General features: G+C 41.3%; 3 protein-coding genes across 10 annotated transcripts in view; 2 read left to right on the top strand and 1 right to left on the bottom strand.

Moving 5' to 3' along the window:
* The window catches only part of LOC113034509 (vinculin-like), a 30,618-nt gene that overhangs the window by 4,448 nt on the left and 3,457 nt on the right, over positions 1-22,713 (top strand). The window contains exons 2-22 of one of the 7 annotated variants that reach the window (XM_026189113.1): positions 2,010-2,080; positions 3,147-3,297; positions 3,858-3,966; positions 4,803-4,925; positions 6,416-6,576; positions 6,853-6,855; positions 8,313-8,403; positions 8,496-8,643; positions 8,777-8,930; positions 9,211-9,386; positions 9,471-9,569; positions 10,269-10,459; positions 10,868-10,894; positions 11,167-11,366; positions 11,666-11,794; positions 11,935-12,084; positions 12,205-12,313; positions 12,415-12,717; positions 12,803-12,927; positions 13,527-13,712; positions 14,749-14,925. In XM_026189113.1, coding sequence (XP_026044898.1) covers positions 2,010-2,080; positions 3,147-3,297; positions 3,858-3,966; positions 4,803-4,925; positions 6,416-6,576; positions 6,853-6,855; positions 8,313-8,403; positions 8,496-8,643; positions 8,777-8,930; positions 9,211-9,386; positions 9,471-9,569; positions 10,269-10,459; positions 10,868-10,894; positions 11,167-11,366; positions 11,666-11,794; positions 11,935-12,084; positions 12,205-12,313; positions 12,415-12,717; positions 12,803-12,927; positions 13,527-13,712; positions 14,749-14,925 — 2,883 coding nt within the window. The remainder of the gene's footprint in view (positions 1-2,009; positions 2,081-3,146; positions 3,298-3,857; positions 3,967-4,802; positions 4,926-6,415; positions 6,577-6,852; positions 6,856-8,312; positions 8,404-8,495; positions 8,644-8,776; positions 8,931-9,210; positions 9,387-9,470; positions 9,570-10,268; positions 10,460-10,867; positions 10,895-11,166; positions 11,367-11,665; positions 11,795-11,934; positions 12,085-12,204; positions 12,314-12,414; positions 12,718-12,802; positions 12,928-13,526; positions 13,713-14,748; positions 14,926-22,713) is intronic. The other 6 variants (XM_026189114.1, XM_026189115.1, XM_026189117.1 and 3 more) reach the window with 6 other exon arrangements.
* LOC113034554 (adenosine kinase-like) lies at positions 17,259-19,438 on the top strand. Its single transcript, XM_026189199.1, has 5 exons — positions 17,259-17,655; positions 17,757-17,792; positions 17,897-18,011; positions 18,111-18,197; positions 18,329-19,438. Exons 1-5 carry the CDS (start codon positions 17,563-17,565, stop codon positions 18,451-18,453), a joined length of 456 nt encoding a protein of 151 aa, XP_026044984.1. The 5' UTR covers positions 17,259-17,562; the 3' UTR covers positions 18,454-19,438.
* LOC113034549 (dual specificity phosphatase DUPD1-like) lies at positions 20,668-22,283 on the bottom strand. 2 transcript variants are annotated; one of them, XM_026189192.1, is made up of 4 exons: positions 22,209-22,283; positions 21,445-21,635; positions 21,098-21,321; positions 20,668-21,000 (listed from the first exon to the last, which is right to left on the bottom strand). In XM_026189192.1, the coding sequence occupies exons 2-4, from the start codon at positions 21,621-21,623 to the stop codon at positions 20,774-20,776; spliced, it is 630 nt and encodes a 209-aa protein (XP_026044977.1). In that variant the 5' UTR covers positions 21,624-21,635; positions 22,209-22,283; the 3' UTR covers positions 20,668-20,773. The 2 variants fall into 2 exon arrangements, with proteins under 2 accessions (XP_026044977.1, XP_026044978.1); XM_026189193.1 differs by having other exon boundaries at positions 21,445-21,630.

Here is a 22,713-nt window from a genome sequence, read left to right as displayed (position 1 = left end):
CGGTAGTGTTTTTCTACTTGAGTAAACAAAGCACCACATTCACAGAAAAACCCCCAGAAAAACAAAACATATATAGTTAGGTTTTAAAATGGTAAAATACTTGCTATGCACCTGAAAACAATCATTAAGGTTTTTTCCGTCCTCTCTACCCCACGTGTGCTCTGTGCATTTCTGGAAGAAGAAACACCTTTGTTATCTCCTGGAGAAAATATTCATATTTATTCTGCTCAAAGATTGACTTCTGTCCCATAAATAATTGTTTTAGCTTCCATTAAAGAAATTCCTGTGTACTCTCGCTTACTTGTAGATCCTATATTAAATTAACTGTGAATTGATAGCACCTAGCGTTCAGTTTTCTCTGTTTTAATCAGTATTATGTGGTCCAAAAAGCTGCTCTTCTTTTTAAGTATCTCAGTCTCAGCATTCGTGACGGCAAATCAAGCTGTTGAGGATCCTGAATCCTATGTTGAAACTGTTGAGCTGTTAGAAAAGTCTTGAGCTTTGATTGCTGAGTTTTGAGCTTACATCACTTATATCTATCATTTTGATGGCATCATTTTACTGATTATGTAGCATGTAATTTATAGTAGATCTGTAAAGTCAGTGCAACAGGCATAGCTCATTGTTTTAAGGAGTTTAACATTAATTTTATCCATCTATGTCTTGTTCGCATTTACATGGTGATTTCCAAATGTTCTCAAATGAAATCTTTTTTTTTCTAAAGAAAATATCTAATTACAGTTTAGAAGTTTTGTGTGAATACTTTTTTAGGACAGCTGTACTTAACATTTTGAGCAGTTAGACTGGTCATGAAGTACATTTTATTGGGGGTGCAGGTACTTCCATGTCACTTCTTTGAAACTGATTCATTGTTTAAGCATTTCACATTAAAAAAAAATAAATAATGATGATGATGATAGTGTTATGCACTGACCAAAAATGGAGTGCATCGCAAAGATATTAAAATCCCTACAGCAACCATAAATGTCATAAAAGCACCATCATAAGATGTGAAGAGGGAACTGGTTGGGGCTCAGAGTGTGCGATGGCTGCTTCCTGATTCTCTGGAGCCAGAAACTCTATTAAGCAAATTTCAGTGATGCAGCAGCAGGGAGACTGATGTCATCATCTCACTGTAATTGCATCTCAAGTGTGTGTCTGTTTGGGTCAGAGCAAGTTTTCTGTTTCACAGGTTAACAAACAGTCTGAACCTCTGCAGGAATACTGAACTTTAGTACATACCTTATCTTTGATGATTGTATCTGTGATTTTGTGCATCAAGGCTCTTCATTATATATCTGTTACTGATGTAGTTTCTAGTTTTGGGGAAGATTAAATGCCCTGACTCGTACTACTTTAATACCAGACATGTGTAATAAAATCCCAGTGCTTTCTAAAATAATTCCACCTCAACAGGAAAAAAAATGCTTAATAAGTCAAAGCAGACAGTTCTGACACATCAACTTAAAATATTATGCAAACTAGATCACGGTGTGCATTTTTAAATCTTAGCTGTCAAACAAAATACAAATTTGAAGTCAGTTGCGTATTTCTTTTTTGACTTGTGATCTACTTTGATAGCTGGGAAAGGCCTCAGCCTCCACAAGTCTCTGAACTGGATAAGCTGAAGAGGATGGATGGATGCGTGGATGGATGATTACTTGCTTATGTTTAAATTGCTTAAGCAAAGCCAGTGAGTTATACTAATGAATAGATAAAGTCAGCACTGCAGATCTCCAGTATGGAGCCATGATCTAAAGATTGAAAGAGCTTTTGAAGTGCGACATTAAACGTCTTTCCTGCCTCTGTGTATAAAAACAGACCACAAAATCATCCCGAGCCTGAGCCGCTTCCCCTCAGGCAAAGATATGACATGCATGCATGACTGAAATAGGTGTGAATTGATACATACTCATTCACCCGTCATGCTATTAATAGTACTTGAACACTGCTTCCTGTATTGCAGGAGCTAATGATAATTTGTCTGTGGTTTTGTGTGTGTGCTGCAGGTGGGAAAGGAAACGGTTCAAACTACCGAGGACCAGGTGATGAAGAGAGACATGCCTCCTGCGTTTATTAAGTGAGTCTGCATCTGAAGCACTGTGTGCGTCACTCACAGAAACATCCAGAGAGAAAATTATGAGCAACAAATCCACTTTATCTCAGCGAACAGACAGAGAACTTGTTAAAAAGAGAAAAAAAAGATTTCAGCCCATTTAACATTAGGAAACGTGGCTGTGTTCCCAGCTACAACAAAGAGCCACTTCTGAGACCGGATCCGAGTGACCGTCCGGCTCCAGCTTCCAGACTGCTGAGAAGCTGTTTGTTGTTTTCCTGCTTGCATCCAAAGAGCTGACATGAACTCCGGGTGCTGGCTGAAAGCAGCTACTCAGCAGTTCTGGGGTTCACAGACCTCGCTGTTTTTGCTTACCCGTATTTGTTGCATTTATGTCCACGCATATTCTACATTTCCAGTAATATCATCTGTCTGTCTCTGCCATATTTTTTTTCATTGCTTGTTTATATATTTTTTCTAATCGTTTTTCAGCTACGTTAAAAAGGTCCAGACCTCAATCAGATCCACATACCACTCTCACAGCTCACTCACACATACATGGGACACTAAACCATAAATCTCACTCACAGGGCTTAGGAGGGAGCATGTGGGAATGTGAACCTACCTAAATATAGATGAACCAGCAGCCATTGATACCCTAACCAATGGGGGTCAGAAAGAGAAGGGACCGGGCTTTATTTGAATGTTCCTAAAAATCTATCGTAATCACTGATCTCTGAAGTAGAAATTTAGGATTGCAAATGAAACCGCCTTTTTTTATTTAAAAAGCAGATTGCAAACTCTGAATTGAAGGTTGCATCATTTGTCTCAAGTCTCCACAGGTTTTAATAAGAAGGCCTTCTCAAATTTTGATCCTTCGAGTGCCAAATAAATACCGGTAGTGAAAAACTCAAAGTGCACAACACGCTGCCTACTGTGTGGGCTGCTTAGCCTGACACCTTGTCAGCCTCACATCTCGCCTGTGTGTTGGTTTGGTTTTCCTTGATGTCTCTCGGGTCTGATGCAGTGTGACTGACTGGTAGGTGTGCGTGTGTTCAGTATGAGTCCTAAGTCTGCTGTGTGTCTTCAGGGTGGAGAATTCATGCTCTAAGCTCGTCCAAGCTGCTCAGATGCTGAAAGCGGATCCCTACTCTGTTCCTGCACGAGATTACCTGATCGATGGATCCAGAGGGATACTGTCCGGAACATCCGACTTGCTCCTTACCTTCGACGAGGCAGAGGTGTGTCTGTTTGTGCATGCCTCCTTACATTTGTGTGTCCTCATAATCACTCTTACTTCAGAGGTGTGGCATCTTTCATGGAAGTAAAGCTTTATATAGCCGTACAGAGGAAGAAGGAACTCAGCTTAGAGCTGTAATGGAGTCTCAGATGCACCCAGATCTAATCACTGAGATCAAATGACTTCCCTCTGTCATAACTCAGGGCGTGTATGCGTGTGTGTGTGTAAGTGTGAGTGTGGTGGATTTGTTTGTGTGTACTCTTGTGCGATTGTTCAATGGCATCTCAATAAGTGGAATCACATTGGGCACGCGATTATGCGCATCATCACTAGCCTCATTTTTGAAAGAGCAGCTTCTCACAGTCACAAGACGTACATCACAAGACTGTACACGCACACAGACACACACAAGCCCACACACACAGACACACACAAAAAACTGAGTAACTTCAGGCTAAAAAAAGCTCCTGCAAAGAAGGAATTTCCTTGTTCTCATATTAAAATGTGGCTTTTGTTTTACGCCTGCATCTGCTTAAGACTGTGTCCGTGTTGTTGTTGTAGGTACGTAAGATAATCCGAGTGTGTAAAGGTATCCTGGAGTATCTGGCAGTAGCTGAGGTGGTGGAGACCATGGAAGACCTCATCACATACACCAAGAACCTCGGACCAGGTGAAGTTTTATCCCCACTACTCTGTGAGAAAGTCTTTGTGTGGTTCTTAAAACGTCACTTTAGTAAAGTAAAGATTCACACAGGTTAATTAAAAATAGGAGCCCTGATTCAAAATCTACTGCAACATGTACATTTTTACTCATTTTAATTTATTTAAATAAAGAAATTATAAATGTTATGGAACTGGAAAGAGGTAGGAACTGTCACCAATAAAGCCGAGACTAAGCCGAGACTTACAATATCATATTTAAAGATTGAGGCTTAGAAAATGCAAAAAGTCATTTAAAGGTAGAATTAATCGAGGCAATAACCGTCAGATTCACTGATAATGAAACAGAAGTTATAGTAATAAAGAATGTTTGCTGAATAATTTGTGCAGAGCTGTTATAAACTGTGCTTTTCGGATTAGTTTGCTTCATAAAGCAGAAAACGCGACAACAAACTTTTTTTTACACGATTCTTTAGTTTAAAGATCCACCTGCCAGCTAAATTAACCGCTGAGTGCTCTTCTGACACTAAAATGCTTTGATTAAGGATCAGAGTCTTTTCACTGACAGGAGAACCATAAACAGGCTATTTATCACCAGAGGCAACAGGTCAATTGTGTTGTCAGTGCAGTGTGGCATAATGAGCTGGAGGAAATTTGATGCCAAACGTTTTCTCCCACTTGACTGATGCCTTCATTGTGTGAGATCAGTCGTTCGTGAAGTTACAATGTTTGTGTTGGAACTGCTTAGTTAGCGTATACACTGGGGGAAGCTTTTAGCCTTTGATTGTTCAAGCATACTTAAAGCAGCGCCAAAACCAAAGTCAATAACATTTTCTTTTTTTTCAGGGATGACCAAAATGTCAAAGATGATAGAGGAGAGGCAGCAGGAGCTGACACACCAAGAGCACAGACAGATGCTAGTCAGCTCCATGAACACTGTCAAAGAGCTGCTGCCCGTTCTTATCTCAGGTGTGTGTTCGTGGCTGCGCATGTGTGGGCTAACGACAGCACAGATCATTGAGCATCCAAGAGTTGTTATAGCAACGCAGATAATTACAGTCATTAAATGCTGGGGATGGGGATGTGAGTGTGACTGCGCGCATACGTTGCCTACAAACATCTCTGCTGCGCTACTCTTATACTCTGCACCAACCAACAGAGAAGAGGAGCACTGTTTCAACTACTTGAATGCACTGAGACTACATGGTCAAGTGTCATAAAATCTGAACTATTTGGCAACTAAAAGAGAGAAAGAAAAATAATCTCTCTCTCTACATATATATGTATATAGATAGATAGATTAAATTAAATTACATTATTGTTTTACCACACCTAAAAAGCATTTCTGAAGCTCTTTAGCATACAGGACATTTGAGCTTATTGATTTGGTTTTACTGCCCCCCATTTGCTGCACTGGTTCAGTCTCATTGAATTCAGGTGTTTTCAGTCCCACTACCACGGGTGTATCAGATCACATGCCAAGCTATGGACTCTGACTTTGCAAACATTTGTGAAAGCATGGATGGTTTTAAAGTGCTCACTAAATTCAAGCTTGGTATTGTAATAAGATGCCACCTTTGCAATAAGGCAGTTTGTGAAAATTCTTCACTTGATATTCCACAGAACCTCAACCACACAGACTCAGACCATGTGCGGGGTGAAAGCTGCCAAACCTCTCTTTACTGATTAACTGCAGAGTTCCAAACCCCCTCTCGCATTAACATCAGCACAAAAACTGTGCGGCAGGAGCTTCGTGGCATGGGTTTCTATGGCTAAGCTCCTCCTGTAGGTTTAATGCAAAGGCGATACTGGTACTTTTGTCCTGTAGTGTATATTGAAATGTATGTAACCACTGGGAGATCACTAACTGGTTTTGGACCACTGTGTTGAGACTTATCCATTGCATTCTTCCCCTTTTTTTTCTTCATGACCATACTGGATAAGAGGGTCAAACTAGGGATTGATCACTTAACTTTGCCAGGTACATCGATATTTTTAAACAATGGATAGTAAAAAAACAAAACAAAAAACCCGACATTAAATCAAATAAGATACCTGAGAAGATGAAAATGAAAAATGTTTGTCTATGGGTCTACACTTGCTTTTAGAGCCAGTAGCATTATTAGATAATTATTATAAAATAACAATTATAATAGTATTACAGATGCTGAAGACTATTTAAGATTTTAATCCCCATCCTTTAAAAGTTGGTAGATATGAAAAATAATGCCTATAAAGAGAGAAAATACTAAACTTGCATTAATCACCATCAGTCCAAGCATGTTAGTGCTGCCACAAAGGTCATTTAAAATCAGCATATTAAAAGCTTTTATTTTTTAAAGTGGGTCATTTCTATTTGCCACAATAGATTCTTAAGTTAAATGAGCACTTCATCTTAAGTTGAATATGTCGTCCTACCTGAGTTTAAACATAAATACTGTTATTTCTTTCCTCATCAGCTATAAAGATTTTTGTCGCAACGAAGAGTAGTCGAGGTGCCGGGGTTGAGGAGGCAGAGAGAAACCGAAGGTTCACTTTTGAAAAGATGAGCGCTGAAATTAATGAGATCATAAGAGTCCTGCAGCTCACCACGTGGGATGAAGACGCCTGGGCCAATAAGGTACAACCTGTGCTGCATTTAAAGACTCTGATTTTTCTCATTTTACCCCACAAACCTAAAAAAAACCCCACAAAATAATCCCCACATACCTAAATCAGATTTCGCTGGCGTGCCTGCTTGCATACATACAGCCTCACTGAGCGGCATCTCTGAAAAAAAAATCACTCTTCACTTTCTGTCACTTTTTTCTTTTTGCTCGCTAGTATAACTCCTGGTTTTTCCTTTTTTTTCCTTTCCTTTCTGTACCTTCCTCCTCCATTCTTTTCCTCCCTGTAGAAGGTAAGCCTGTTTCTCTCCCCATCAGCGGTTTCCAGCATGCAAGCGTGTATGTGTGTGAGAGATAAGGAGACACAATATGTCCTCATGCTTACATTATTATTATTATCTATCATGCTGGTATTTGACAGTAAGTGTTTTGTGTTTCAGTCCACTGACTGTTGGCTGATGTGTGATGTACAGCACACATACTTCATCACTTTATTGTCATATGTGCATATCTGTTTGTCTCCAGACGTCCATTCGAGTCAAACGGCCTGAAACAGAGGTTTCTCAGCTCGGTTATTTATTTTAACACCTGTCTTCAGTCATGGTATTTTTTCTGGTGTATCGTCTCGTGTTTACGCTGTCAAAGATCGACCATCGTAGCACAATAAGACGCTGTTTTTGGCTGCATATACATGCTTGGAAAAAGTAATTTTTGGGCATCAGTTAGAGATTGTGCATTGAGATAATTTAAGCCAAAGTTAAGCACTGTTTCACTCGTCTAACCTGTAACTCTGCATGTTTCTCTCTGCACACAGCCTCCTTTGATAATGATCTGTCTGTTTGTGTCTGTACCGCTGTGTATGAGCTGTGATAAGCACTTACTGTCAGTTTGTGAGAGAAACCGCTGGCAAGCGATGACTGCCGTCCTCTCGGGTCATGAATTATAGAAATAAGCTGGTTGGTGTCCAGATCCATCCATAATAGATGGGCTGTATTGAACGGTTCCACTTAAGAGGTTCATTCTTCTCTGAACTGGAAAAAACATTTTTTTTCTCCTTTCTGGTTGAAGCACTGAAAGAGTCTGTCACATTTTAGATTAAGTCACTTAGTCTTATTTTCTCCTTTATAATAAGGAATTATTTTTAGCAAGACATTGTAAAAAGTGGTGATTTCTGTGTAAAACATAGAACCCATTTTACAGCATGAAATTAATAATGTAATACGACTTCATTGACTAATATTAATAAAACCAATTTTGTGCTGTTAGTGCCCACATTTAAGACTTCATAGCTTGCAGGCCACCATCCATTTAATCGTGGATAAACCAAAATATAGGTTTTATATGAGGCAGTTTTAATGTATACATCTATGTGTTGAACTTTCCCACAACAAAATAGCCTTTACAAATGTGAGCCAAGCAACCAAGTCCAGCTTTACACTGGAAATTAAAGTCTCACAGTTAGAAAAAATCTAAAAATCAGAAAGCTACACTGCTGGTAATACCGTTCCCCATTACAGTGAACATTGGATTTAAAGTTTATTTTGTTAGTCCTATACACTTCATCAGTCTTGTGTACACCATCCTCAACCCATAAATACTGACAACAGATTTAGATGTGCCCGAGTTTCCGTAAAGATAGCAATTATGACAACAAATAATCTATAAAACTGTAACTACTTATAAAAAGTGTCTTTTTTCTGTAATGAAAGCAATATATTTGTCTTTAACACATCTCTTCTCTTTACTTCAGGATATGGAGGCCCTGAAGAGATCTCTGGCTTTGATTGAGTCAAAGATGGCACAAGCTAAAAGCTGGCTCAAAGACCCTCACGGACAGCCAGGTGGCTGTTTGTTTCTTATCTATTGTGGCTTCAGCTAAAAACACCTAATCGTCAAACGTGAATGTCATGCCATGGCGGTCTGTCGTTTCCAGGAGACCTCGGTGAGGTGGCCCTGCGTGCAATACTGGACGAAGCTGGTAAGGTGGGAGAGCTGTGTGCTGGGAAGGAGAGGAAAGACATACTGGCGACCACTAAGGCTCTGGGACAAATGACTGACCAGGTCACAGATCTACGAGCTAGGTAGGGTTTTTCTGCAAGAACGTGTGAGTTAAACAGTTTTCCATCCTCTGTCCATGGTGTGCGATTAGGTGCGCATTTGAATTGTGTATTCAGCTGTCAAGCCTCGGCTGAGTGTCTTTGTTGTTCTTAACAGAGGCCAAGGCCCGACCCCGGGGTGTGTGCAGCGTGCCGGCCAGTGCTCGCAGGGCTTAGACTTGTTATTTGGCAAAGTGGACAGTGCTGCTCGCAGACTGGAGGCTCTAATCAATGCCAAACAGGCTATTGCCAGGAGGCTGGATGCTGCACAGGTCAGATAGAACAACAATAATATCAGAATGAGCTACACTAACCAGGGAACTGCTTTATTCCAGCAAATCCGACTCTCTACTTCTCTAATCCTTTTCCAAGCAAGTGTTGCAGTTAATACTTTACAAATTCTCTCAGAATTATTATTGTTTAAAAGAGAGACCCCACTGGGTAAAATCTTCACTAGTAAATAGCCCCTTCACATGGTAGAAGCTCTACTGTGAGACATGTGTCAAAAGATGTACTTATTTCATATGTCATACTGCACATGTGCATATTTAGGCATGGCTGGCTGATCCTCACGGCGGTCCCGAGGGGGAGGAGAACATCAGAGCGCTCCTTGCAGAAGCCAAACGCATCGCCGATCTATGCGAAGACCCCAAAGAGAGGGATGACATCCTGCGTTCCATAAGTGAGATCGCAGGACTCACTGCCAGGCTTATGGAGCTACGCAGACAGTACGGTTTCACCTCACATTTCTCATGCTCGATGACACGTGCATTGTGAAAACTATACGTAATACTTAGACACTCTTTCCATAGGCTCAAACTGCAACCCCATGCCACCAATAGGTGGCATATTTTACCCACCTGGAAAGTATGTTGTTGCCTGTCAACCTTGGGCATGAGTCCTCCAAAAAGGTTTTAAACTGTTTGAATACGGTGTCACGGTGTTTTTGTGGAGGGGAATTTAAAGGGAAATATCACTTAACTAAACAACAGTCTTTAATCCAAATGCTTCTGTAGCTCAGTGGATGATGGCGAAGATGATGATGAAGATTAGTTGCTTTTAGGAACATAACTGTAATGGTCTTCTGCTGCATTTATTGAGCATAAAGCAAATTCAACTTCAAACACTGAACAAATTACCTAGATATGCTCTAATTAATACTGATCTGCACTTTGAAGGTAAAAAATGTAGAAAATGTGGCTATGATTTCCGCATTTGGAACAGATAGTACTTTTACAATGTGTAATTTAGTAGAGATATTATCACTGTATTATGGTATCCTGTCAAAACGGCTGTGCAAGGTCATAAAAAGAGAATCTGACTTTGTTCTTCTTTTCTTAGAAGAATGATAAAGGCATTTCTTAAACGGTGCCCTGAATTATTGTCCTGACCAGAACTTGTAGTTTTATGTCTAATAATCTGGACATACACATATAGAAATGTTTTGTCTTTATTTCTACTACACAAAAAAGCAATGTTAGGCTTTAAAAGTGGTATTTCTCTTTTTTGGTGGTATCTAACAGGGGTGTAGTGTTATTTTATAGTCTATATTAAGTCTTTTATGCTTTTTTGTCTCTCCCTCAAGTTGTCTATCTTTGTTACTGTCTCAGGGGTAAAGGTGACAGTCCTGAGGCCCGTGCACTTGCTAAGCAGATTGGGGCAGCGCTACTGACCCTGCAGTCTAAAACCAACCGCGCCGTAGCCAACATGAGACCAGCCAAGCCTGCAGTAACCTTGGAGGGCAAGATGGAGCAGGCCCTCCGTTGGGTGAACAACCCTGGAGTGGACGACAGAGGAGTAGGTAAGTGGTGCTGGATGACTGCTCTAGGGAGTGATGATGCAGTAGTTTGTCTCAAAAATAAACACCCTGACCTTCCAGCGCATTTTGTGCATCTCTGTGGATGATGGACGGATTGTAAAAGAAACCAGACACCAAGTGAATATCGCTCTTTGGGGATGTTAGCCATTTGTGATCAGTGAGGTAACTGTGAAATTACTCAGGCAGGAAATGTGATTGCGTGGCACAGAAATGACTGTGCTGTTTCCTTAAATGCCCACAATGATGCATTTTGTGCATCACTGATTGACTAACTTGACTAGTTTAGTCATTCAGGGACTCTTGTATTGTTTTCATGCTTTGTTATTGCAGTCTTCCTGCTTTGTCATTTGATTGTTTCCTATTTCGTCCCATGCTTCTGTATGGGAGCAGAGTGTGAGATGCTACAGTGGAACACAGGTATCTCTCTATGAAGCTTTCTTAGAAGACATAACCAAACATGTTATTATTAGTAACATTATTAACTTCCTGGAAACTATATAATGTTAGCATTTACTGCAAACTATAGCTTCCTACTATTGATGTTGCAAGAAATGACATCACTTCTCACTTTGTATTTTTAGTCCCTGTGACCAACAAAAAGAAAAAAGAAAAAGCGATACTTCTATATCTGAATATGGGTTGTTATTGAGGTATCTAGAGCATGACTTCTACCCTGTGTTACTCTCTAGGTCAGGCAGCAATCAGAGGAATGGTCAGGGAAGGGAGGAGGCTGGCAGGAGGCCTGTTAGGCCCGTATCGTCAGGATATGATTGGGCGCTGTGACCGAACAGAGGCTCTGATGACATCCTTGGCAGACATGGCTGGCAGGGGAGAGGCTGAGGCTCCTCATGCACGCGCTACAGCTGCACAGCTGCAGGACACCCTTAAGGTATCTCACAAGCATGCACATTTAGTCTATAAATAGATTAATGCAGAAACACAACCTCCCCTGTAATCATATGTAAACAAGTTTCCAAATACACAAAATATACCTGACTAAAAATCATGGAAAAGGGGAAAATGCACGATGGCTAGAATATTTCTGTTTGATCCAAAGGTGCAGCCAATATAACAAAAGCATGGGGAGTGAGGATGCATAGTGTGAGACTCAGTAATGTTGATTTCATTGAAAGTGCTGGTGCAGAGCTCCCCCTGGTGGATTTATGCAACAATCTCTGCTTCATCCAGGACCTGAGGCAGCGCATGCAGGAGGTGATGACCCAGGAGGTTTCTGATGTTTTCAGTGACACCACCACACCTATCAAACTGCTGGCTGTGGCTGCAACTGCACCTCCCGATGCACCAAACAGAGAAGAGGTCAGTAATGCACAAAACACAGCACCAATAACACATCCCATTCACCTGTTTCCACTAATAGACACCATGGCTCAGCTGTGTGGTGTGGGAGGTTGATTATGTCTACATTTTGACTGAAGTGCTGCTAATGTTTGTGAAAGGTTTTTGAAGAGCGCGCAGGGAACTTTGAGACCCACGCGGGTCGGCTGGGGGCAACGGCAGAGAAGGCTGCTGCTGTGGGAACAGCCAATAAGACTACAGTAGAAGGCATCCATGCTGCTGTGAAACATGCAAGGGAGCTCACACCACAGGTACTTCTGTTTGATTTGGCCGCCCCTGATTTGCATGATCACGTATCAAGATAAAACCTGTAGGTGTTATATACAGTCTGAGCGTGACTTGTTTACTTTTTTGTTTGTTTTCACATCCAGGTAACGTCTGCCGCTCGGATCTTGTTGAAGAACCCTGGGAACAAAGCGGCGTATGAACACTTTGACACCATGAAGAACCAGTGGATCGACAATGTGGAGAGACTCACCGGTGTGGATTTTCTCAGCATTTCTCGTGCTGCTTAAAATATTACCTTGCTGCACATGAGAGAGGATTTACAGAGGCGTGCTTATCTGTGTTTTCTCTCCCAGGTCTAGTGGATGAAGCTATCGACACCAAATCTCTGCTAGATGCGTCTGAGGAGGCGATAAAGAAAGACATCGACAAGTGCAGAGTTGCCATGGCAAATGTTCAGCCCCAAATGCTTGTTGCCGGGGCAACAAGCATAGCAAGGAGAGCTAATCGGGTCCTGTTGGTGGCTAAGAGGGAAGTTGAGAACTCTGAAGACCCACGATTCAGAGACACTGTGAAACACGCTTCAGACATCCTCTCGCACACCATCTCGCCTATGGTGATGGACGCCAAGGCGGTGGCAGGGAACATCCAAGATAAAGGTACAGGAGAAAAACATGTTTAATATAATGAGTGATAAAGAATGACTCAGGTTTATTTACCATGTTTTCGCTGTTTGTTCCAAAGCTCTGCAGAAAGCCTACTTGGACTCGTGTCTGAGGATCCTGGCTGCAGTCGGAAAAGTTAGAGAAGCCTTTCAGCCTCAGGAGCCGGACTTCCCTCCTCCACCTCCTGACTTGGATCAGCTCCATGTAAGCACATTCAAACACACATAACACACTTTATTCCCACAGTAGACTTTAGCAGTAGTAGTTAAACTATTAAACTGGGATTCCAGTGTTTTAGGGAAATATATCAGTCTTCCTTTATGTGGGATTAACAAACTTTCTGAAACAGGGTCTTCACATTGCTCATGAGTGGGTTACGACAGCCAAGAATATTTTTTCTATGATTTAAATTTGATTGTCTCCATTTATTTTAGACCTAAATATAATATTGTTTGTCCCGACTTGATAAAAATACTCATTTCTGATATGTACTCTGGTTCTGCTGGAGGTTTCTTCCTGTTAAAAATGAGTTTTTCCTTCTGGCTGTTGCCAAGTGCTTGCTCATAGAGTCCTCTGATTGTTGGAGTTTTCTTTGTATTATTGTAGGGATTCACCTTACAATATAAAGCACATCGAGGAAACTGTTCTTATGAATTTTATATCAATAAAACTGAATTTAAATATACTTGTGAATCACATATTGTTATGCATGGTGGTCAGACCCAAGCAATTTAGGATCAAACAGCAGTATGATGGAATAACGTCTATGAATTATTATGAACTACCTGTATGTGTGTTTTCAGGTTAGTGATGAGCAGGCCCCACCCAAACCTCCATTACCAGAGGGGGAAGTGCCTCCGCCTCGGCCTCCTCCTCCAGAGGAAAAGGACGAGGAGTTCCCGGAGCAGAAAGCTGGAGAGGTGCTCAGCGAGCCCATGATGGTGGCAGCCAGGCAGCTGCACGATGAGGCGCGCAAGTGGTCAAGCAAGGTCATTTCACACAAACATGCATATTTGCATATTTAGCCAAACATCTGTGTATAATTTTAAAGTCATGATTTCTAGTTAGTTGCTGGCTAGTTGTCTAAAGAAAAAAAAAGTCCCATCTGTGGATGGGGGGGAACCGGAAACTGTCATCTGTTTAAAGTGTCAGCATGTGACTTTGTTCACGGTGTACACGTGCACACTCAACATGCACGAAGTGAATATGAGATATTGCAGTGAGAAATCCCAGCCTCAAATCTATATTACAAAAGCTCACTCCACTTACAGCAGACGTTATCTACTTCGTCTTTCCTCATATCTCTGTGGCTGTCAATGTTCCGTGTGTGTGTGTGTGTGTGTGTGTGTGTGTGTGTGTGTGTGTGTGTGTGTGTGTAAAAGAACTGTACACAGGAACAGCTAATCTGTATAAATAACTAGGAGTAATGCCCTCTTGCTATCTTTGTGGAGCTGATAACCATTTTCCCCTTAATGGCGCCGCTAACAGTTTTTCCACAGATGTTTTGTGTGTCTTTTAAAAACTATCCACAAACATCCAGACATCTCTGGTGTTGGGTCACACTCAGTTTGCCAACTCAGCACTAGACCTTGTTTGATTATGCAAATAGGTTATAAACTCTCAGCTCAGCCACCGCCTCAGAGTAAGGCACATCATCCACCCGCTGCCTTCCCAAACCAGCTCCTCTTTCGTTTTAATTTCCCCCCATCTAAATCGTCTGTGCCTATGTGTGCAGTTTCACCTCCCCTGTCCCTGCACCTTCACCTTGCTTGAATACGCTCCTCCTTCCTCCTGTAAATCTCCTGTCCTTTATTCTTCCACCCAGTGCCTCTCATACTATACTAAATGCCTCCTTTTCCCATGCTTCCTTCCCTCCTGCTATCCCTGGCTTTCCACTCCCCTCTTCTTCTCCACATTCCTCCTTTTTTTCCTCCTCCTCCCACCCCTTTTGCCTCCCTCCCTTTCCTTCCCATCCCCATCAATCCTCCAACCACCACCAACAAACCCCCCCACTGCCTGGCCCAGCCTGAAGATGAGGAGGCAGTAGAGGAGAGGGAGGTAGATGATGAAGATGAGTTTACTGATGGTGAGGATGACTATGAGCCAGAGCTGCTGCTGATGCCATCCAACCAGCCTGTCAATCAACCCATTCTGGCAGCTGCCCAGTCTCTCCACCAGGAGGCGCGCAAGTGGTCCAGCAAGGTCTGCGCACATACATGCACATGAGCGCACACACAACCACATGTGGATCAAACAGTATGTGTAAAAGGCTCTAAGTGTTTTGGGTACTGTTTGACCCACGCACGCACACGTGCACGTACACCCACGCATGCAAAAAGATAAATGCACAACACAAGGAAAGCCCCGCAGGACAGGAAACACCCACCGGGGGCTGTCTGAACACTGAGCTCTGCATCTGCCACTACCAATGGAAAACTCCAACCAGCTGCAGCTGCTGTTTTACTCTTGTTGCATTATTTTCAGACCTGGTTACACAAATGGTAATGCTGATGCCATGCAATGGTTGCACAAAACGTTGAGGACTGTGGGAATGTCAGGTTTGATTGTTGCACCACGTGGATAAACTGGTACTGGCTTCACAAGTCCTTAAGCTCATGTTTGGGTAAAGCGGTTCAAAGGAGGAGGCAGACGCTCTGTCTCATCATTGCCTCCGTTGTCAGACTTTCATTGTCTGGCCAACCTGTGAAGCCAAGGATGACAGTTTCCCAAAGACTTCTGGGTGATTTATATATGACATTAGATTGCCTGCTTACCCACTTTGGTCACCTGCTTCTGCTTTTTAGCCCCTATTATTAATCACTTTAACATTACCTCATGTGTACTAACTTCAGGTTGACTCTAATATCACAAAGAAAATGAAAATCTCAATTAAAAATCGTGTTAAACATGCTTGCATTTAATTTTAATTCAAATGTTATAATACAAAACACTAGAATTTTAATGTCTGGTTTCCCAAACCCATATTTCTCTGTTAACAGCTTTAACTGCTTCCTCCTTTTCTACATCCCAGAAGATTCCATTGGGCTACCACTCAGGAATGCTTTTTTTCCCCTAGCGACCTTTGGTTTGTGGGGAGGTCACTGACCGGCCTCTAAGCCTGTGTGAGTCTGGCCTAACTTAGGGCGGCGTTCACTTATTTGGCCTGCTCTGTGCTCTTGCATAATCACTTATGTTTTACCCTGGTACTGATCTGCATCTCTCTCAGTATCCAGCCTTCACCCGTGTTGTTTTTTTTTATGGTTCTTGGATCTTCCTGTGTTGTTGGTATTAGAGCAGGGCGATATGGCCAAAAATATTTATCACGATATATATTTGAAAATTTGCGATAACGATATAACTGACGATATAATTGATGCGAGACAAAATACAACTCCACAACATTACTAGCGCAAAAAGACAACCTTCCATTTATTTTCACTTAAACAAGAAGCTGGTTTTTATGTACATTAAAGCTTTATAAAAATGCAACAGTGCAAATGCAAATTCCTTGCTGAAAGTTTAACCAAAAGGCATTTCCAGTACAAATGGGCTGACATGTCCTGAGCATAACCATGTATAATATCCACTGAAGTTAAAAAGAGGTGCTTTGCAACATTAAACTGCAGTTTGCAGTACGTATGTTTCGGACCATAAGGTGCACAGGATTATAAGGCACATTAAGCGAAACAAAGCAGTCAGATAAATCAAACTTTATTAAACTCATTCTTCTTGCTTCCTCCACTTCTGTACCATTGATTCATTAATGTTGAATTCTCTGGCAGCTGCTCTATTCCCATGTTGTTGCAGTATATTAATGACTAACCTGGTATTGTGGATGGATTATCTCAGTTGTTCTCCTGACTGAAGTTTGGTCCGTTTACAGTATCCTGCCATGCGATTGCATTTGTCTCTAACCATGAGGAACCTTCACGTTAACTTTTATAAGTGGAAAAAAGTTAGCGTTCATCCTCCAGCTTCACTGTGCTAATGTTATGCTAACATAGCTGTGTCGCTAGCGATCACGTAGCACATCATTATATACCAGCTAGCCCAACTTCAGTAACCCTACAAACGTCACTGCTGTTTAGTTTCCTGTCTTCATTTATGTTGGAAGTGATAGCAGAGCTGAACGTTTGATTTTTTTCAGAAATCTCTCCATCAGAACGTGCTATATCATGCTTAGGTAACTAGCGAAACTAGCGAGCTAACTTCCGCTAGCTTCCTGCTAACTTCTAACTCCGTTAAATGTAATAACTTTTGTTTTCATGGATGCCTGGAAGTTAAACTTCATAGTTACACCTGGTAAAGCAGCAATGCTGGTCGTTTTATTAAAGATGAAAGAATTTAGACAGTTTTTAACTCTAAGTGATGCTGCAGTGTTGTTTGACCTGAAGATTACGGCGTTTAGGACCCAGATTACTCCCAGATTTAAGAGCATCTTAGTCCGACAAATACGACAATAACAACGGCTGCTTGCATGTTCTGCAAAAAAATGTGCTTTGTCGTGTATCTGACGGACAAACACCAAACCAGTTCCACACCACTGAAGTTGTTTGGCAGCGTGAGTCAAGACGAAAGCAGCACCACAAACACGTGCTTGGATTAATCTGTGATAACTCAGTGGTTTAACTGTGACAATGACCTTTGTGCCCTCAATGTGGGGCTTTTGTTTTGTTGAAGACTTTAGTGTATGTGACTCATTAGACCCATCAGATATAAAAAGCAGATTAGTCCTGACCCAGTGTCGTTCCTTCCTTCCAGGGTTTCTTCCTGACTGTCTCCTTGGAGTCCATCCTGAAAGTAGCGAAGCATGCTTCCGAAAATAACAAGCTCTTTTGCATGAACCTCTCTGCGCCCTTCATCTGCCAGTTCTTCAAGGATAACCTCATGCAGGTTATGCCCTACGTTGATGTGCTGTTTGGCAATGAGACAGTAAGCCACAGTTCTCACAGTGAAATCTCCACACTAACGTTGATGATTTGCACATATTTCAGATTAACTCAATGTGATCTTTGTTGTTGTTGTTTTCTCAGGAGGCAGCTGCTTTTGCTAAAGAGCAAGACTTTGATGTGAGTAGACTGTTAGACTTTATCATTTACACAAGAGAAAGGCTGGATTTTCTGTGTATTTGTGTATCATCTGCTTTGTGTGTTGATGTGTATTTTGTCTACAGACAAAGGACATTAAGGAAATTGTCAGGAAAGCCCAGGCTCTACCCAAAGACAACAAAAAGAGACAGAGGGTTGTAGTTATTACTCAGGGGAAGGATGAAACGGTTATGGCTCAAAGTAATATTTCCTTCTTTTTTCTCCCATTTCCTGGCATCTGTTTCACTCTGTCTCTTGTCCTTGTGTGGAAGTGAACTGTTTTTCTCCTCGTCTTTCCAGGTGACAAGATTGAAACCTTCCCTGTAGTGAAAACTGACCCCAAATACATTGTTGACACAAACGGTGCAGGCGATGCCTTCGTAGGAGGTAAGAGGCCCCGGTGTTGCTATTTTTTTTGTGCCTTGGTCGATTTGCTTCAGTCTTGAGTCTTCTGTTGATTTTTATTGTGGAAGCCTCTTTTTTTTTTTTTTTTTTTTTTTTTTTTTTGGGCAACACAGGTTTCCTGTCTGAGCTTGTCCAGGAGCAACCTCTGGATCAGTGTGTGAAGGCGGCACACTACGCTGCCAATGTCATCATCCAGCGAGCAGGCTGCAGCTTCCCAGAAAAACCAGACTTCAAGTGAGGATTGGTCAGGAAAGCCTTTCCTTCAGCGTGAAACCTCATACCCACTCTGCCTCCACAACCCCAACATATAAGTTCCACTATTTTCTACAAGTGCAACCCTCAAATGTGTTTTACTTCAAGTTTTTTCTTTTCTTTTAATTTATCCACACATCATTTCTTATCAGTTCTTAGTTCATATGCCCATCTTCCACGCTAAGAACCAAGGGAACTTTTAATGCGTTTAAATAAATTACCATAAAGGAATCATGGAAACACCAGGAAATGTGGTAATTGTCCTTTACAAAAAGGGCTCTAATTATAAAATCCTGCTCTCACGGACATTTGTTTTCTACAGTTTTGAACTGTACTTCAGCTCTGACATTTCTTGCATGTGGATGCACTGACACCCATCAGACTCTCGTGGAAAAACCATGTCAACATCGTGTGAGTCTGTTTTATGTTTTTTGTGTGTTATTTTGTCCCCTTGGAGACAAGAGTCCAAGCACAAACAGCTACAGCAACAGGAGGATGCATTTACACACACACAGGACTAAATAATAAAACCCCGATGAGGTTTTGAATGCGGCTCAGAAATGTGCTGCAGTGATTTATTTGATTATGTTATGATTTAGCATTCACAAAATGCCCGTTGTGAATCAAATGGCATTTTAAGTGTACATTTTTTTTTTTTTTTAAATGTATCAAGGCCTCTGCCTATTAAGTTGTGTGAAAGCTGCAAAATGTTGATTATGTCAGTGCTATTCAAACGTTACCGGCATCAAATAATGAGTGCCTTTCTTTCTCCCTAGCAGTTTGCAGGCTTGATGGGCAGAGGCCTGGGGATGTTATATGAGCCTGCAGGGAAACTTGTAAGCTTGTGAGAGTATTGATGTATAAGCATGACCTCCCTTCTATATATAATGCGTTTCTGGGAATCCATCATTATATTTGGGGGTTCTCTGCCAGAAGAATACAGTGGGCATTAAAGCAGACTTTTTCTCTCAGTTGATTTATTTATTTTTTTCAATTGACTTAACATTCTCCTGCATTGTCATGGCAAACCCTCGGGGCAATTCTGTTAAATCATTTTTTAAAAATAACTATTTTTTTCCATTTTTTATCAAATCTGTTTTCTCGAGTAATAAATAAAGATTCATAAGAAATTGGAGGAAAATCGTATCTGGGGCCAAGTGTTATAAACCGTCTGTATTAATGTCTGTGCTGTGATTCATACACTGGTGAGATAAACGCTGAATACTTGAATATAACTTTATTCAAAGTTTATGTAAAAGGTAAGAAATATGTGTAGGACTAAATACTGTAAGAGGTGTTGTCAAATCTGTATCTGGTTGGACTGAATCATTGGTCACTGTCCCTAAATTTCATGGCTTCCTTCACATGTTCAGATACACCAAAAAAGCCTTATAACCTGTTTGTTCCTACTGTCAACAATTTTCAGTTTGCCCATCATTGTGGTAAATTTTGAAATTAAAAAATAAACAGATTTTATCATAGATGTTTTTCTGTGTCTCATATTTTTTATATAATGTGAAGTGCACCTCATATTTCAGAGGTTTCTCTCATGGCTCGTTATGGCCTCCTTTCTTTATGTAGAAGAGTTTGGATAATACCTAAAACAAAGGTTTTTTTTTCTCTTCAGTTGCTGTAACTAACACTTTGTTTTTGTGGTCAAAAGGTTTTGAGCCACTCCCTGAGATCTTGTAATACATTTGCAGTACTCACTAACTTTCTGCAGATGGCAACAAAATTCTGTCTGCTGTTGGTCTGCAGGAATCATTCTGCAGGGTTCTGGCAGTGTGTTTGGCATCAATATACTAAAAAATGAAGCAGTTGGTTCATCATTTCTTCATTTCTTTAAAGATTGCAGCAGATTCAAATAAAAAAAATGTGTCTTTTTGTAACAAACCACTAGTAACAAAGTGCCTAAAGACAAATTCAGATGGATTCTTTGCTATGTTGCCTGTTTTGTATACACACAACACTGGCTCATCATGTGAAACATAGCATTAGATGGTCAGTTACAAGGACTAGGCTGAAAATGACAGGACAAGTGAAAAAGCAACAAATGTCCAAACAAAAACTTTAAAAGAACCTCAGGAAGCCTGGAGAACTATTCTTTAAGACCACTTTAATCTTATGAAAAGGAAATCTTTTCTACATGAAAACAGAGTTATGGACTGAATCAGAGTGAGTAACTTAATGAGATTCATACTCGGTTACTGAAAACATGACTTTAATTATATATTAAAAGAAAAAAATAATATCCATGAAAACATGACATGAAGTTAAAATACATTTTTAAGTTCCTTTCTTAGTATTTACTGTTGGTCCTGTGTTTCTTTCTTTTGTCTCAGCCTTTCCTCCTGCAGTGAAATGTCCAGGGCTCTGAGCTGTTTTAAGAAGCCGTGATTGGGCAGGATACAGCGGCGCTGTCGCACATGCTCAATTGCGTCCACTACAGTTAAATTGTGTTTCATCATCAGGTATGCCAGGACCAGTGTCGCTGACCTGCTCCGGCCCATCACACAGTGCACCAGGACCTTGTCTAGAAAAAATGAAGATATATGGATTTATTAGAAACAAACAAACTTATCCTCCAGATAATGAACTCAAAGGTTTCCTCAGAGTCCCGGAGGACTCACTCTGTGGGTGAGCGAGGGCCTCGTGGATGAAATTTGCTGCAGGCCTGAAGTACTGGGACATGTTGAAAGTGGGTTTGTCATCAGCCTCTACACCATAATACTGGATTTCCATGTCTCTGTAGTACTGAGCACCAGTCAGCACATTATTCCACTTTCCCTCTGCTGCATTCAGGATATGTGTAATCCCCAGATCCTTCAGACCAGGCCGCTCCAGAGCAGTTTTCCTGTGTTTATGCAAACACAGACTCAGTATGAAGCTGTCATCATGAACTTTTGACACAATTGACTGAATAGTTGTATAAGGGCTGATAAGTACAATGACATCTGCAGTACTCAGATTTACGCACTCATCCCCGATGTAGACATCTGGCCAGACCTCGTTGAAGTGTGTGTAATGAGCTGTGGTGCCGGTCCAGAACAGCTGCTCAAGGTCTAATGTTCCTGGAGTGATGTAAGCGCTGTCTGGGTCCACCTGAACAGCTGCATGTGGGTTTCTACTTCTGGACTTCACCATGCAAGAGGACATTGTTTTCCTGTGCTGTCCACAACACACACACACACACACACACACACACACACACACACACACATATGCCTGAAATTAATCACCTCCTGCACACTGCCATCTGTCCCAAAGCTCTACAGGGATCTAACATTCCCACCTATATGCCAAGGATGTTTATGGAGTCCATGAGCATTTTTTCCTAAATACTTATCAGTCATTTATAAGCAACATGCCAAAAATTAACCGGCTCCAGCTTTTCCAATGTAAACATCTGGTTTTACCTTTTTCCAAGCTGTAGTTTTTCCTTTCTGTTTTCTCTAAATAGGAATTTAAATGACTTTTTTTAATCTCGCTCTCCGCTAATAGATTCACATTAATTATACCAATTTTTCAAAGCTTTTAGGACCCCTGCATTGGCAGCTTTGTTCTTCATCTAGTCACACTTCATACCAAGCCCTTCATGCACATTCTTTGAAACACTGTTCACACTGAAGTCACACTGAACTGAAACCACCAATGATCCACGAGGTGTGTGACATCAAGTCGGGGGGGAAAAAAACAGATATTAAATAAAAACGAGCAATTTAGTATAAAGAAACGACTCACCTCTGTTAAATGTGGATCGCAGACTTCTACTTTCCTCAGTGGATGTCAGTGTGTGTGTGTGTGTGTGTGTGTGTGTGTGTGTGTGTGTGTGTGTGTGTGTGTGTGTGTGTGTGTGAGAGCGAGTTTGTGTCCGGTGGCTGTACATGTGTGTGTACCAACAGGAACCTCCCTCAGGAGGAAGCAATGAAGACTGAAATACAGACCTGGAATGGTAACTGCTCTCTCAGGCTCAGTGTTTAACATGATATTTTTAGGTAGTTAGACTACAACACCTGATCTCTCCACATGGCATGCTTTCATAATGTAATCCTGTATATGAGACCCCTAACATGACAGCACGCACTGTTCAGGCACTGTTTTAAACAGAAACAAACTCAGTTGTTCAGTACGAGTGGCATCTTGCATCATCAGAGGAATGTCACTAATGTGTGGACAGCTGCAAGAATCAGTCACGATTCGTCAGTGCCGAGTTATTTCTGGAGGCCTGAAAAAGTCAAGGGAATAA

Source organism: Astatotilapia calliptera, chromosome 13 (genome assembly GCF_900246225.1).
Source record: "Astatotilapia calliptera chromosome 13, fAstCal1.2, whole genome shotgun sequence".
Lineage (NCBI taxonomy): Eukaryota > Metazoa > Chordata > Actinopteri > Cichliformes > Cichlidae > Astatotilapia > Astatotilapia calliptera.
The sequence above is the reverse complement of the archived record's forward strand: the minus strand, read 5'-3'. Positions and strand labels throughout refer to the sequence as shown.